Source organism: Colius striatus, chromosome 1 (genome assembly GCF_028858725.1).
Source record: "Colius striatus isolate bColStr4 chromosome 1, bColStr4.1.hap1, whole genome shotgun sequence".
NCBI classification, from domain to species: Eukaryota; Metazoa; Chordata; class Aves; order Coliiformes; family Coliidae; genus Colius; species Colius striatus.
The window spans coordinates 31,790,483-31,807,751 of NC_084759.1; the positions used below are offsets into that span (position 1 = coordinate 31,790,483).

The 17,269-nt window shown below is 40.5% G+C and overlaps 1 protein-coding gene across 2 annotated transcripts in view; it reads left to right on the forward strand.

Moving 5' to 3' along the window:
• VWA8 (von Willebrand factor A domain containing 8) overlaps window positions 1-17,208 on the forward strand; it is a 182,687-nt gene extending 165,479 nt beyond the window's left edge. For both annotated transcript variants that reach the window (XM_061995180.1, XM_061995190.1), the window contains exons 41-45: window positions 260-385; window positions 2,184-2,342; window positions 10,833-10,931; window positions 12,672-12,910; window positions 15,274-17,208. In XM_061995180.1, the coding sequence (XP_061851164.1) occupies window positions 260-385; window positions 2,184-2,342; window positions 10,833-10,931; window positions 12,672-12,910; window positions 15,274-15,382 (732 nt within the window). In that variant the 3' untranslated portion in view covers window positions 15,383-17,208. The remainder of the gene's footprint in view (window positions 1-259; window positions 386-2,183; window positions 2,343-10,832; window positions 10,932-12,671; window positions 12,911-15,273) is intronic.
• The last annotated feature ends 61 nt before the right edge of the window (window positions 17,209-17,269 follow it).

Genomic DNA, 17,269 nt, shown 5'->3' on the forward strand with positions numbered 1-17,269 from the left:
AAGAAGATTGGTATTTCTGCAGTTAAACTCCAACTTTAAAAACACATAATTACAGAAGGAACATGTTCTTAATCAGTGTTCATTTTTATTTCAGAAAGAACAGGACAGCTATGAAAATATGTTTGGATTTCTTTGACTTATACCTAAACTATCACATCATTACAAAGAAAATTCACATACACGTCATATTCAGTAGATCTTAAATTGTCTAATATCCACTCTTATCACTGAGTGAATTAAGGTTTCTTTTCTGTTGTAGGCCAAGGGTAAGGAAAGACAGTGGCTGAGACACCAAGCTGTGGGAGAGCTAGATGATGCAAAAATCATTGATGGGCTAACAGGAGAAAAAGCCATATATAAACGACGAGGAGAACTTGAGCCACAAGTAAGTATCCAACAACTAGTACAGAGAGGTTGGGAGGAGCTTAACTGGTTTGCCAATTTCATGCTAGCCATACAATTTTATTCTTTGAAGTTTTAGTAAGTTACAGTGATGAGGAACTCAGAAGAATCATCCAAGGTTTGGGAATTCCCTGACAGAGAGGCAACCACAGGATTACAGTCTTTCATATGTATTTCAGAGAGAGGAAGCTGATCTAGGCAGTGCTTTGTTTTGATGCAGTGCAACAATTTTTATGTTCTTTTCTATTTTAACGAGCTGAAGTCAATTAGCAGAAGACATTTGTTTGTTTTTCTAAGTAAAAGGAAAATATTTTCTCACTAATTTAATTGAATTTAATTTTTGTTAATAAGTGCTCTGATACACTAGGAAGTTTAAAAAGATGTTTTGCACATTTCTTCTTATTCCATGATAAGCAAAGAATTTCAACTTCCACAGATATTTGGATTTACAAGAATAAGAATTACAATGGGGAAAGAAGTGTGAGGTGAAGCCTTTAAGATACAATGCAGTTGTCCATCCTATGACTCAATTCAGCCCTTCTTTAAAAGACATTATGGTTAGGCCTGTGTGAGTCAGCAGCAGAGAAACCACTTGAATCAGACCAACAAAACCTGGCCAAAACTGGTGGAACTAGTCTAGAATATTTAACAGTAATACATAATGACAGATTGCAATTTTTAACTACACTAAGAATATTTTTTTAAGTAGCTGGCTGCCACATCTTTTTGCCTGTCAGCTACCCTCATCAGATGAATCCCTGCTATTATTTTTTATGCTACTCTGTTTCTTTGATCAGTTTATGGAACTTGGCAATGCCTGCCTGAAAGATCAATAAGAGAAAAATGATTAAATCTTAATTTTTCCTTTTTTTTTCCAAGTGTATTTAGCCAATATATCAGACTTAAGGCTTTGTAGAAATAGTTCAATTTAGAAAAAAAGACCACCTTTGAGTTTTGAATAGAAAAATAAATGTAGGATCTAATGAGCTTTCTCCCTTTCCTTTTGGGAGGCCAGGGATGCCACAGTCTATTAAGAGAATAACTAAAAGAATAAAGAATGCAAATGCTTGTAACCCTTTACAGGTAAAAGAAACATTTTACTTATTTGGTTTTAATGTGCCTAGGGTTTTTTGCCAGGTCATCTTTAATAGCCTTATACTTGAATCCAGACTCATCTCACCACACAGTAAATAAAACACCTCCCTTGATTGTACTGTGCCAAAAATTGTTAAAACAGATGGAGATTGTTTTCAAGAAAAAAATAATGATTTCAGAATCAGAATGAAGAAGAAACTAGTAGTTAATCAGAACAAGATTTCAAACATTTTTGGAATGTTATTAACTTCAGCAGAAAAGCCTTTACAGTCTTATATGGATCCCTGTTAGTACCATAAGCCAAGGAAAAGCTTTTCCATTATGAGCCTTGGCAGAAAGAACACATTTGAGAGTCTCTTTACTGACATAAAATGTTAGGAATCACACCTGAGACAGAAAAAGCATTTTCTTAACAAGCATGTGTGGAATTTTTCACGGTATTTTGTTTCCAGACATAGAAGGTGAGGGGAAAAAATTAATTGAGATACCTATCAAGTAACTGGCTTGAAACAGTTCAATAAAGGTATTAAATGATTTTGTTCCTGGTTTTTCTAAGCAATTGGTGTTTGCTGGATAAAAGTTTCTTGCTTTGCAAAGTTCTTTTCTCTGAGATGTTTTCTCATCCCTCATGTTTAGCTTTCCCATTTATATGGGGCTTTGTTTTCTCTGCTGTGTTTCCTTGTCAGCTTGGGAGCCCCCAGCAGAAACCTAAACGCCTGCGCCTGGTGGTGGATGTTTCCGGTAGCATGTACCGCTTTAATGGGGTGGATGGGCGACTGGAACGCTCCATGGAGGCTGTATGCATGGTCATGGAAGCTTTTGAGAATTATGAGCAGAAATTCAAGGTAATTACAGCTGGGCTGGGAGCTCTGTGGTTATTCCACAGGCTGCGTGGAGCAATGGAAAAAGTGTTTCAAGCAATGAGTCTAGCCAAAGATCGTTATTCATTCCCGCAAGGAAATAAAGACATTAATCTACTTCTAGCAACCTGAAAAATAATACTAGTGAATGGATAAGAAACATTACATGCTTCAGATGGGGGGAATTCAATCTGAGACTTGTAAGACTTTAATTTACTGAAATTTGCTGCCTTTTTCTATATCTATCTTTCCGTTTGTTTCTTTGAGCAGAAACACTTAAGTCTCCAGCAGACAAGTAAATATGAGCTTCAGGACATGCAAGGATGCCTTGCCTTTCTGTCTGCCAGATTTCTTTGTCCCTTATTTGTGATCTCTTCCCATTACCTGAAAGCTAGAAAATAATTTCTTATACTGAACGATATTAGGTTCCAAATGTTACTTAATGATTCTTTGCAAAGTAAATGTAAATAAATGTGATACTCTTTTTTGTCACAGTAAGCCTAAAGAAGGTCTGAGGTATGTCTCTTTAACCTTAAAAAGGACAGGAATGGTCAAATAATTCATGTTAGACTCTGTGTTTAATGAAAGATGTATGATGCCTTTACCAAAGAGCATCTTGAACATAAGACATATAATACATCAGAAAAAAAAAGGTTAACTCTCCTGAAAAAGAATTAATTGAAAACTTAGTCCAGATCAGTTCAGCCAGATCTGCTTCACATGGTTCCTCCACCAGCATAATCCTGCAGGTTTCTGTTCTTCTGTAGCGTCTCCTGTACAAAAACAGGCCCTAGGGAGGCATGTACTTCTAGAATGTCTTCTGAAATACGATCAGCAGACTTCCATTTGTCAAGGAAATGAGGCATGTGCTACCCTACTCTCTGGCAGTAATGCTTTCTCCCCCTTAAACGTGCTTAAACAGAGCATGTTGCACAATCTCAAATCTGAAACTGTGGTTTTGTTCCCAGAGACACTAAATTCCTGCAAGTGTCATGAAAACAGGTCAGGTACAGAGTGGTGTTTTGTATTCCTGTTGGAAAAAAATGCTGTCACCATAAGCTTAGACCTTAGCCCAGAGAAGCCATGTGGGAACTCAACTGTAATTAAGAAAATCATGGGAAATGAGGGGTTTATTGGTTCAGCTGCTCATTTATCTCTTGCTCACTGATAATAGAAAAGTTAATTACAAAAATTAACAGGAACAGTGTAATTCTACGATACAATTTGTTTAGCTTGGTTAATCAGGCATATCTGAGCAGCACACGCGTCAGTGTTGCCAAATGCAGGATCATCTACAAAGGAAGACGAAACAGAAGTAGTGAACACAAGATAAATATGATATATTGGAGTACAGGCAGCATGGCTTTTGTATAGGGAAGTAATGCATTCTGAAGAGTCTCCATGCACATGACAAGCAAGATTGGTTGATAAGTCTCCTTAGCCAAAAGCTTTTGACAAAGTCCCTCACCAGAGGTTTGTGAAGAAATGATATTATTTTGGGGATAAAAAGGAAAGTGCTCACATAGATGAACTGCTGCTAAAAATATAGAAATCAGACTAAGCAGTCCTTTTTTAGAGTGAAGTAGTGAAAGAAAGTCACTGCTGGAACTATGTGAGGATTTGTGCCACAGCTCATGTTGCCATGTTCTGTATATTCATAAGTGATCTGTAAAAGGGGGTGGATACAAAGTTGACAAAAGTTGCTAGTTGTCTGAAGTTATTTGGAAAGCAAAAAGGGAAAATCAGCTGCAAGAAGCTAGAGAAGGACCTGGCTCTAATGGTGAGTGGGAAATAAAATGGCAGACGGTGTTCCAGTGCTGCTATGTGTAAAGTACTGCAGATGGAAGAAAACAGTTCAGATTTTAAATACACAGTGAGGAAGTCTCAGCTATTTGTTAGTGCTCAATCTCAGCTAATATATTAGGGCTCAACAAAGAAATCTTGTAGTTATGTTGTATGGTTCTTTGAACACTCAGTGCTCACTAGCTGTCAAAGAAAAAGCTAATTGAATGTTAGAAGCTGTTAGCAAAAGAACAGAGAATAAGACAGAAAACATCAGAATGTTGCTGTAAAGATCCATACTGCATACACACCAGGAGTAATGTGTGCAGCTCTGGTCACCCATCTCACACAAGTTCTTGTAGAGCTGTAAAAGAAGAGAAGGTGACCAAGATTGCAAAGGGTATGGAGGTATTGCCACTCAAGAAGTAACTGAGTAGGCAAGAACTGCTCAGTTCGGAGGAGGTAAAAATCAAGCAGCTCAGGAAATCTTAAGTAAAATGGAAACATTTGACCAGGGCACAGTTGTTCATTCTGTTCTGCTCCAGCCATTCTGCTCTCCTTACAATGAACAATTAATTATTTTACACTTACACAACAGAAGACAGTGGCTTAGAGGATGATGACACTGAAGAAAGATGTCATGCGGTGGTAGATAACCAGCTGTCCTATACAGCTGTATAGCCGAGAACCCAGTCATGGCTCTCGGGTGCATGGTAAAGGAATAACATGTAGAAGCAGCCAGCCAGCCAGCCACCGTGCAGACTTAGTAAGATCATTAAGAGCTGGCTTCAGTTCAGGGATTTTAAAATCTATGTTTCATTACCTTTCAAATCCCTCCGTGTCTATTACAGATTATTATATTTTGCTTGGCAATAGTTACTCTTGGCCAGTGTTTTGCCCCGCACTTAGATGAAAGCCTGTAGTTGGCCGAGCAAATAGCTCAAAATGCAGTTGGTTGTAACAGTAAATGTGCCTCTCTAACAACCACTTACCATTTCTAAAAACACTTACACCAAAACCATGTCCAGTTAGTAGATGTGAACTTTGCCACTGTTGGATGATAGCAAGAAAGGAGTAGTAATGTTATCCTTACAATCCTTATGAGTCAAGAGAGCTGTAAGGCCAGTTTTATAGTTAAAATAGCAGTGGTAAGGAAGATGCTGGAAATTTTAAGATGGAAGATGGAAGATGCTGTTCAACTTCCATTTCCTCTAGGATAACATTGCTCCATTTAAGAGGTCCTTCCACTGGATAGAGAACTTTGGGAAGGCAGTAACAGCCCCATGATTCCTGTAAGGAATTCAGTCAACTTCAGAGCTGCTTTTGCCCAAAGGAAGAAAAGCATTTTTCTTCCTCCACATGTCTGTACTGCCTCACTGGGAGTTGATTCATTCTAAGTATAATGTCTACAAAAGTAGATCAGAGAGGACTATGACAGCAAATGAATTGTGGCCTTACTTTTCACTGGTGACTGCAGTTATCCTCCAAAATAAGCACAAACAGAAGCATTTATTAACTAACCATGTTTCAACCATATTCTTAACATGATCCAGTGATTTTTCTGAAGTATGTCTTTTTAACCTCCAGTATACAGACCTCTCATATAAGAAATCTCCTGTGGATGTGCTGATAGACTCATATCACTAACTCCAGTCTGTGAAACACTGACACTTTGCAAGATGCTGCTAATTATTCTTAGGACAAAGCTAAGTTTTAATATGTCTGCAAAAATAACATACAATTCTCATTCTAAAAGAGGAACTGTTTGGGAAAAAAAGGTCAAAACAGCATGTGCTGTGGATTTGAGGAGTTTCTTGTACAAGATGTCTCGAACCTGGGGGACCATCAGGCTTGTTGAGCAAAGCATACAAAGGGGATTTTTGTCATAAAGTTGCCTTCTGCTAACTAACTGCAGTGCAAACTTTGGAAACCAGTTCTTGGCCTTTGATTAAGATGAGTTTTCTGCTAGTGCTTGATTTAATTCTGTGCTAAATGAGTTTGTGAATTAATCTGATGGGCTTTTCATTGGTTGTTTTATCCTGCCAGCTGAGCTTTTCCCATATGTGGTAACCCTTGGTATTACTGATGATGTCAATGGTCTGATTGGTCTTTCCAGCACTCAGTAAAGGTAGAAAATACTTTCTCCCTGTCTTCCTTAACAGAGGAGCTAAGTACTGGGTATGTGATTGTACCAAGCAGGTAACGAAGTTACCCTTCATAAAAAGTCAGGCAAGTGCCCGCAGGTATTTGTCAGTTTTTTATGCTTGCGTAGGACAACCTGCCTGCTTCCATTTCCCAGAAGTGCAGGCAGGGAATCATGCCTTGTCAAGGGGGAAATGGGAGGCTCATCCTACAGTCCACTTAAATTAACAGCCATGTTTCAAAGCTCTGCTCCGATGTCATCTCATCCACGCTTCCTCCGAAGCACTTTATTACAGAAAAGAGTGGGAGTGACTGTGATAATAAAAGCCACATTCACAGTCCTTTCCTAATAATGGAGGTTAAACACGTTCCTACAAATGCCCCTTGGCCCCTTTAAATGTGTGGGTGCATTGCTTATGTAAGCAAGTTATTTCAAGGGGTAAAAATTCTTTTCTATTTTAGGTGCCATTACTTGAAAATGTACAGAAACTTTGTTTTGTCTAAGGTAGTAATATGTCTGTCCTACAAACCATATGGTTTTGGATCATCTCTAATTACCATCATTTGTACACATGACAGCAAATTTAGGAGACATGTCCAGTAAATTATCCAACAGCAATTTTATGAAGCCTTTAAAATATTTTAAGTGACTCAATAAACAGCATGTTATGTAACTGGTAGGAAAAGCCTGAATTGTTACTTATAGCTGTGTTAAAGGGATGCTGGAGGTTTTCATATGTCCAATTCAGCATTCCCCGTTTCTGTCATTTACTATGGAGGCCGCACTGTTAATTCAGGAAAACAAGAAATGTTCCATATGCTTGAATAGTCTCTTTTAAATGATAAACAAAAGGTTTGAAATAAATTTGGAAGAAAATGAATATTCAGTGTTGTCCAAAGAAGAGATGAATTTATAAAGATCTAACCCTCAGGCAGAGGCCTGGCTAGTGCTCACTGCCTTTTACATTCAGCATGCGTCTCTCTCAGCTCTTTAAATGCCTTCAGAGATTAAACCTTTTGGCATGGCAGCTGCAGAAAACAAAGTCATCCATTTTACTCATTTTAGGCAGCAGCAACCACCAACCATTCAGCCCAAAATGTGACAGCGCAACAGGGATTGTTTTAACCTGTAAGGAAAGAGACCAACAAAACGATGCTATTTTGAGAGACGTGTTTACATATTGTGTGTTCACAGCTGGGAATAGAGCAGTTCTTGTCTGAGCATACCTGAGGCTATTGGAAAGTGAGCCACTGTGTACCACAAGAATATATTAATTCAATTAAGCCTGCACTATAGAAAACGTGTATTTTGCTGCTGGATTTGTCCTGAGAGCCTGTGCTGGCAATCTATTCTGTACCACAAAACAAATGTCAGTTCTGAGTAAGATTGTATCACAGCTCATCTCCCGCTTGTAACTCTGTCCACATGAATTCTTATAGGGACTTTATGAGAAAAATGTATCAGAACATTGCTTCTCAGAGGCTCTTTTTCTCTGCTCATCTTTAGCTACTGCAAAGGGAGGAAACTGGTTTTGACAAAGTGTGCATGTGCCTGCATGTGTGGGGGTTCGAGTTAGCCAGAGCTGCAGAGCTCTCTGCACCTTTTCTTTAAAAAGGGCACACCAAGATAACGTCAGGTCACTCAGGGTTCGCTTTACTAGAACACAAATCAGGAGGAGACAATAATTTACTGAAAGAAAACATCAGTGAATGCCCAGGGAGAGTCTCCCACGCTGAAATCCTCTATGTTGACTTAAGTCAATACAAGTCAGCACTGCAGTGTTCTCATCTCCTCCTTCACCGGGGCACAAGTTTTTGTCCAGCCTTGCAGTTCGGGGAGCTAAACTGTCCAAAAGCAGTCTGACACTTGTTGGGTTTTGGCTTCTCCTTAACTTGACTTCCACAGGGATCAGAGGACCGTGAGGGCTAGCCTGCAAGTGCTGGTGGCCTCAGCACTTTTCCACAGCACAGCAGGATCTTACCCTGCTTTTTGGCAGGCTGTACTTGACCCAGAAAACAGCAGTCAGGACGAATCAAACAGCCACTTCTTCCCTGATGCCTCACTACCTCTTTTTTTTAATCACAAGTAGTGTAGTAAACAGTCAGCAAAGAAACAAGAGAACAGATAACATCTGTTAAATATAAGCATACTTAACTCAGGCATGTGCATGGGCACACATGGAGAATAACAAGCAGGAGGAGGAAGCACAGACAGGACATACTGTGCTCAGGTGAACGCTTTGTCATGCCTACCATGGTTTGCTCAGATCATTTCAGCCCTGCCTTGCCTGTGCCTGGGTTGTACCTTCCCGCCTTGTGCAATAATGTGGAGGGGGCTAAGACAGAGGGGTCAGCCTCTGGTGTTTCATCTGGAAGCTACTGAAGTTCCCTTCATACAGACTATTACACTGAGTTTAAACCCTGCCTTTTTGAGATGAAAGGCTAGTCTGGTTATTAGTGTGGCCAAGAACCAAAACGATACTCGCAAATAGCAATGGCCTTTTCCCATGAACTCAGTACAAGAAGAGCTGATACCAGGACAGCCAGTGGGAGAGGTCCCTGAATGCTGCTCTGGAGCTCGTTACGAAGAAAACAGCCTTCCTTTTACACAGCATTTTGCTTGACGTAATTAGATTGTTGATTTAAAAGTGATACTGTATGTAAAGCTGCTCAGAAAGGACGTGCAGGGTTTCATAATTAAGAGCCTACCCTGAAGATCTGTGGACATTTCTGACATTACATAAGAACCACATTAGCGCTGTATATTTTCTGCTCTATTAAACCCCCGCTTTATCTAGTTCTTCTCCTTTGGATAATCTCTAGTTTTTAAAAGAACACACTTGCACGCTGTCTTTGTATGTGGTTCACTTTGTGGTTGGCATTCCTGTATTACTTTGGAAGTATGCTAAATGTAACCTTGAATTATTCTCAAAACTTGTGTATTGTCATTTGCCACGTCTTTTCTCAGGAATGGTAACGGTTTGGAGAAGACAGAAACAATAGGTAAATATTCATCAGGAAAGAAAGACTGATGATAAGAAATGAGTTTTGAAGAAAAAGCATGTGTCAGCTGTGGAAGTTTCACATGACACTGGGTAGCAAATACTAGAAATGGAAAAGCTGAGGAGGACAGACAAAAGTCAACAGAGCAAAAAGAAATAGGATTGCATAGGGACTAGATTATATAAAGATTTCCTAGGGGAAGGAAGTCTGGGTTGTGTGAGACTGTCATAAAATTGTCTGACCTTGGGTGAAATGATCGACAGTATGTGGCACGTTCGCTGTTTTGCAGAGGAAAGCATCTCCTTTAAAAGTGTTGTTCCAGCTGCTGTAGCTTTCATTTACTTGTGATACACTTTTAAGCAAATTCATCATATGGAAACAAATAAGAATATCTTTGTTGATAAAGAACGCCATTTCTCCAGTCTCCTGGACCTGACATAGCAAATAAAGTGGTCTTCAATAGGAAAGAAAAATCACAAAAACTTCGAGGAATAGACTTGCCTTTTACCAAATGCTTATGTGGGAATTAGGGCTGGTTGAACCCATCAGGGACCCATAGGCAGTACTTGAATAAAAGGTAACAGAAAGGCAAAATATTGCACAAGGGCTCACTGTCAACTGAAGACAGATCTGTGACAGATTCAGGGGGAAATACAGGCATGTTCATGTTGAGAAACTGCCAGCTCAGGTCTTTTTGGGCTCGATGTCCGTGCTCTGTGCTGTATAACGTGGTGTAGATAGCTCTTAAATCCACTTTTGTCCTGCTCATGAATTTTCCCTGGAGTAACTGCCACATCCACAACACAAAGGGCAGGTCAGGACCTTGCCATAACTCAGCTTGGCCTGGTTTTCATGTACTGACAATAAAACTCTCACATAAAACAAAAGCCTTCCCAATGTTACGTCATTTGTTCAGCAAGATTTTTAAACTATTAACAGCTCCCTACATGCTGTTTTTGCAGCATCTTTTACAGGAGAATGATGTGCTCACCATCTCCTTTGAAAATGTACAGAGGCTCTCGGAATTCACTTCTCTACATACTTTCAGCAACAACTTTGATCTGTTATGTGCAAAAATAAGGGGTGCTGATTTTCAGAAAAGAGGGCTTGTAATGCTTTTTTTTTCCAGAGCAGAATGAGGTCACAAAAAAGATCCATCAAACATGGTAGCTACTCTCAAACAATGCACTTCTTGTTTGACAGATTCAACAGGATGAAAATTGCTACTTTAAAAAAATACACAGACAATGTGAGAGGGCAAGGTCTTGATCTTATGCATCACCGCTCTGCAACTGGGCAGATGATGTGAAAAACACACCATGGAAATAAGTAACTGTTCTTCAGTTTCATTATTTAGCAGTTCTTTATCATGTTTTCAATTCAGTGAGAAATTGCAAGTAGTTCCCCTAAGCAGCTCATAAACAGTAGCAGGGAACAGTATTTGGGTTTTCTCATTGAAAGCAAATTGCCTTTGATCTGTCTCGTGTCATCGTGACCCAAGGGCCGTTCGTGACTAACAGATGACTGATGAAGTTTCTTTCTTGGCAGTACGATATTGTTGGACATTCAGGAGACGGATTCAACATCGCCTTGGTTGGGAGTGACAAAGTTCCCAAGAACAATAAGCAAAGATTAGAGATTCTTAAGGTAAATCCTACTGATAAGCTGTGCTGGATAATTAAGGATTTTATGATGGCAAAGATAAATTTGTAGATGAGTCACATCACGCAAAACATAAGGAGAGTAAAATCAGAGAAAGACAAGGAAGAAAAATCTGTGTATTTGCATAAAATTTAAACAGGACCTTTTAGAGGTAAGGCAGAAAATAAATTATGCCAAAATTGTAGAAGCTAGATAAGCCTTTTTGTTATAAATGTGTCATTTATACTACCTGTCAAAGGACACAGAAAGTTCCATGCATCATACAGAGATATCATAGAATCATAGAATGGTAGGGGTTGGAAGGGACCTTTAGAGATCATCTAGTCCACCCCTCCCGCAGAAGCAGGGTCACCTGGATCAAGTCGCAATATAGATATAGATATCTCTGCTGAAGTTCTGTGATGATACTATTAGCATATAAGTGGCTAATGTAAATTGTAGAGGGATCTTACCAAGATGATCAGGGGACTGGAACATCTTTCATACAAGGAAAGGCTGCGGGAACTGGGGCTGTTTAGTCTGGAGAAGAAGAGATTGAGGGGTGATCTTATTAACATTTACAAATATCTAAAGGGTGGGTGTCAGGAGGCTGGGACATCCCTTTTTTCTATAGTAGCTAGCAACAGGACAAGGGGTAATGGGATGAAGCTGGAACACAAAAAATTCCACTTAAACATAAGAAAAAACAATTTCACTGTTCAGGTGAGGGAGCCCTGGCACAGGCTGCCCAGAGGGGTTGTGGGGTCTCCTTCCTTGGAGGTCTTCAAGATCCACCTGGACATGTTCCTATGTGACCTGATCTAGATGACCCTGCTTCTGCAGGGGGGTTGGACTTGATGATCTCTAAAGGTCCCTTCCAACCCCTACCATTCTATAATTCTATGATCTTAGGTTGTTGGTTTACCCTGGTACCTTTAATAAGTTGTGTGTCACAGTGGCAGTGGGAAAAAAGTGTCAATGCTGGATGGAAAACATGTTAAATCACAATTGCAAAGTGAGTGCAAAAAAGTGAGAAATCACCAAGATTTGACTGTAGCACGATGAGTAAAAATGGAGTATATTTTAGGATTTACCTGGGTTGGCAGCTTGATAGGTTAGAACCATGTATTTGAGCTTCCTTCAAAAAGCATTTTTGAAAGATCAACAGCTGCTTAGGTTAGAAGGACCAGATTTTCTAAGAGCTAAAATCCCTTGCCTTCTGCATAGGAAACAGCTTCATCAATGAAAACAGTGAATTTATTTCATAAAAGCTCAAAGAAAATGTTTCAGCATCTCTAGACCTTGCTGCCCACTGCCAGGAGTCAGATATTTGCTAATAACTGTGACACTACTAGGGTTTGGAAGCGTAGTGAGAATTATAAACAGTCAGGAGTGAAGTCACAGTGTTAGTGAGGAAACTAAGCCCTGTTTTCTTCCTTAAATACACAGGAATGTAGCTACTCGAGCTGCAGCTGATCAAAGTATTTTACCTTCCATAAGATTCAGTCTAATTACATCCCTGCATGGATTTTGATTGCTCGACTCACTGTGTTTTTTAAGAAGTGATGCCTGTCTTCAAATACAACGTATTATATAAACCTGTAGTATCTGGAGCACTGTCCACATTTCTGAAGCGTCCCCTACCATAGCATAACTGAATACTCCCTCCCTCCTGTGCCAGCTGAAAGGAACATTTATTCCTCAAGTCATCTTACATCTTTCCCTTTGGTTTTGCTGTGCACACAGATCATGCATGCTCATGCTCAGTTCTGCATGAGCGGAGACCATACCTTGGAAGGGACAGAGCATGCCATCCGGGAAATCGCCAAGGAAGAGGCTGACGAGTATTTCGTTATCGTCTTGAGCGACGCAAACCTCGAGCGATACGGTATTCAGCCATCAAGGTTTGCCCAGGTCTTGACCACCAATGCCCAAGTCAATGCTTTTGCCATATTTATCGGATCCTTAGGAGACCAGGCAGATAGGTAAGTGTATTTGGGTTACACTCAAACTTTGATGATTGCAAACAAAGTTTGCAATCATCATAAATCTAAACTGTGCTTTTATTGCAGTGAAGTTAGGTGTAGTTGCCCATGTTGGTGTTCTGCACTAAGGTTTTCATCATAGTTCAATAAAGTCATAGACTGGTTTACGTTGGAAGGGACCTTTAAAGATCATCAAGTTCCAACCTTGCCTGACATGGGCAGGGACACCTTCCACTAGACCAGGGTACTCAAAGACCCACCCAACCTGGCCTTGAACACTTAGGGATGAGGCATCCACAGCATCTCTGAGCAACCGGTGTCAGCATCTCAGCACCAAACAGTGAACTTCTTCCTTATGTTCAATCCAAGCCTACCCTTTTTCAGTTTAAAACTGTTACCCTGTTACTACACACCTTGAGACAAAACCTCTTTCTCTCCTTCTTATGAGCTCCCTATATGTATTGAAAGGCTGCAATAAGGTCTCCCCAATGCCTTCTCATCTCCAGGCTGAACTCTCTCAGCCTTTTTTCATAGGAAAGATATTCCATCCTCTGACCATTTCTGTGGACCAACTCCAGTAGCCCCATGACCTTCTCGTTTTGACACGGCACTGCAGATAGGATCTCACCAGAGTGGAACTCTCCCCTCCCTCTACCCAATGACAATGTTGCTTTGGATGCAGCCCTTTCTGGGCTGCAAGCAGTCATTGCTGGCTCATGTTCAAATTTTCATCCATTTTTCTGTTGGTTGGTTGTTGTATCTACTAGCAAGAAGCAGTAGCTTCTGACGTGTCAGGAGAAGACTGATTTGTGGATCCTTGCACACATCACTTACACCCAGCTAGTTCAGAGTTCTCTGCCCACCTAAAGAGAGCAGCTGAAGCCATCCTCCCGCTGGAGCACGGGCACTCTCCCCATAGGTTGTATCACAATGGAGATCTGGTGCCTTTGCCACTGATCAGCATGCAGTTTGGATGTACGTGGGCCTCAGAAAACTGATTAAAGCAAGAGAGGTGGAATTTAATCATCTTCAAAACTGCCAAAAAAAATGACTGAGATACTACCTTTGTGTTAGAAAAGTAAATTTTCTGGAGAGTCTGAGCCAATATGCCTGGTTTTAGTGCTACTGCATCATTTCACTTGAAGTTGTTTGGGCACAGGAAAAGAAGGGAATTCTGTCCCAGGTGTCCCTTGGTTCCACATCCTCTGAGGACCAGTACATGCAACAAAAAGCTGGTATAGCCACAAATACCAACAGTGCCTTTTGTGCTTCGGTTCAAGCCTTTAACTAGAGCAGAATGAGAGAAAGCATAAAGGGACTTGGCTCTCAGTACATAGTTTTAGTCAGAAAAGGGTTGAAAGATACAGCTGCATAGCCACCATTGGTCATGTTTGCAGGTCTGTACATCAGAGCTGCATTATGCATGAGAAGAGAATTTGTTCTGAAAGATTGTAATTAAAGAAAGTCCTTTTACTTTTAGGAATTAAAAGGAGGGAAAAAAGGCATTTACCATATCCTGCTGTGTAAGAGATCTTATAATTGCCTAGTTCTCTGGGTATGGAAAATGCACACAATGCTGTCACTGAAATGCATTTCTGTGTATGTGGAAGTGCAGAATTAGACAAAGCCTTCCTGTAACTGCTGTGGGGGAAGGAGAAGGGAGTTCTCTGCTGCAGCTGTTTTTAAAAACTCACTTTAAAAGTGAGCCATAACGTAGCATTGGTGAAATGGTGTGGAACGTAAACTCCTGTAAAGAGCAGCGAGAAAAAGAAATTCCAAGCCTGCTGAGTGGGCACGAGGGAGATGGAGTTTGTAATGTGCTCTTGTTTAGCTTTTTTAAGGGGGGTTAAACTGTGAATAAAAATGTGTCAAGCTAACATTGGCAGGAAAGTATCTTGCCATCTAACCTGCTGTGATCTCAAGGTGGAAATACAAGGGGCACATTTAGAATCACTGGAGGTGTTGAACTGAAAGAGTTTTGGGTTCATGGTTATCTGTATAAAGTAAGTATCTTCATTTCTAGAGAAAATCTCTGCCCTCAGAAAACCAACTGTGGTAATATCTTGTGAGGTCATTGGTACCTTGATCAAAATGGAGATTTTGCACAGCAGAAAGGGAATATGTATAGAAATCTTTAGAAAAGTCTTGATTGTCTTGCTGAAAGGACCTCTGTGTCTTAGCTGCTCTCAGTGTTTCCTCGCACTGCTGCCTTCCCAAGCCTTTGATTGCATGGTGACAGCCAGGTGAACATCGTGGATCGGGAAGGTATTTGAAAGGAAAAAACTGCCATTCTTAAGGAACCTCAGCTTGTGGTAGGGAATATGAAATGGTAATTGTGTCTTGTCCCTGGTTCTGCTCCTTAGGCTGCAGAGGACGCTACCAGCAGGTCGGTCTTTTATTGCCATGGATACCAAAGAGATCCCTCAGATTTTGCAGCAGATCTTCACATCTACCATGCTGTCAAGTGCCTAAGAATCACTGATGTCACGGTGCAGGAATTCAAAGAAGAAACCCACTCCTGCTGAAGATGTAAACCCTAAAACTGAGGATAAACACAGTTCTTAATAAAATACATACTGTTCTCTAATCAGCAAAGCGACCCAAATCTGCATGACAGCCAGGCTGTAAAATTTCACCCCAAATCTCTCAACCAACTTGATGCATACAAAGAATTGCAGCAGGGCAGAGGGAAATAGCAGGATGGCAACGGAGTGAATGTTTTTTCCAGGGGGACAAATAAATAAAGGACAGTTTGTGATCATTCCTCTGCCTGCCATGTTGCCAGTACTACGCTATCGTCTCACCCTGTGTTTTATTAAACACAGTTTGCTGGGATTTGATAGTATTATGCAAGGCAGAGCTGGGCAATCTGTTTCAGTGTTCTGTGTGCATGTGTTTGAAGGGGTAGTTAACCCCATCTCTGATTTAAACAGGACTGCTCTTGTCAGGCAGGAAACCCTTCCTTCCTCTGCTGTTGCTTTCTTGTCCTGATGGGCACTGGGACTTCACCACTGGACACTGGGAACAATGGAGCAGTTTGGAAATGCTGACTGTCGTGTGTAAACATTCACTATCTGATCAGGCACCAGGGCTCAGAGTTGTCAGATGTAGAGAAAGTGGTTGTTAAGAAGGAAAGCAAAACAAAACTAGATTTGTTCAGTTCTGCCTGTGAAAAGTAAGGGAAAAGGGTCAAAACAGTCTTAAGAATCCAACAGCTAGCGTTTCCAAGGAGGGAACTACTGCTGTGTCTCCTCTGCATGACCGATGAGGCTGTCCTGCTGCACTGTTGCCCAGAATCCCTTGGGATGGCCTCAGTATGTGGAGATGCCTTTTTGGTGGAGAGGCAAAAGTGTTACTAATGCTTAGCTAGAGATCCTTCATAATCAGTTTTGCTGAGGCCTTTCAAAGGTGAAGCTGGAGGAGAGATCTAGGCATGAGAAAATCAGTTCTCTATAAAGGAAGAGGAAAAATAGCCTTTGTTTTAGCAAGGTATCTGTGTTAGGGTATATTTAATACCCAGGATGGTTATAAAGGCTTATTTTGTAATTTAATTGGCTGGTGTTTGGCTTGTCCCGTGAGGCTGTAATTTCCCTTTATCTGCTAAAGAATAGATACCTTGTAGTGCATTGGGAACACTGCAATACTTGATGAATTGAATGTATGATTTAGTTAAGCTTGGGCAGGCAGTGTGCATCATTACTGATACTCTGATGATATTAATTTGAGGGTTACTGAACAGGAAAAAGTCAAGGGAGAGCTCTTCTAAAAATCTGGAGGAATTGCAATACTTCACTCCTGCTCCTTCTTTTAATCCCGCAGTTGCTCAGGCTGGGAGCAGTGTATTTGGAGTGAAGGAGGCAAATTAATTTGATCTTGTTAAATACAACCATTAATGTTTTAAAGGGTTCACTTTCTAGAGGTCATTGTCTACTCTATCAGTCCTACAGGAAAAATCTTTACCAGAGGATCAAAAGCATCCCATAAGTCTCAAAGCTTGGCCAGCTTTGAAACTCTTTATGGCAAGAGAGACCGGAAGACGTTTTTCAAAGGTTTGTTAATATTGTTGTGATAACTATGTACGTGAAAACAAAGAGGCTGAAGATGCAATTCCTGTTTGGAGAGAAGGGAATAGGGAGGAGAAGGTTGAGAATGTTATCCCTGTCTGGGAAAGATGCATGTACACGCCCGTACACACAGACGCCCCCGCTAAGGGGAAATCCGCCTCAAAATATAAATATCTGGGTCTTGTAAACATATGATGAAATACTAAATGCAATAAAGAATTGACATATTAATAAGTCAGTTAGTAAACATGGTTTTTACATGGAAATGCCTTCAGCACCACTGCTTTTATTGCCA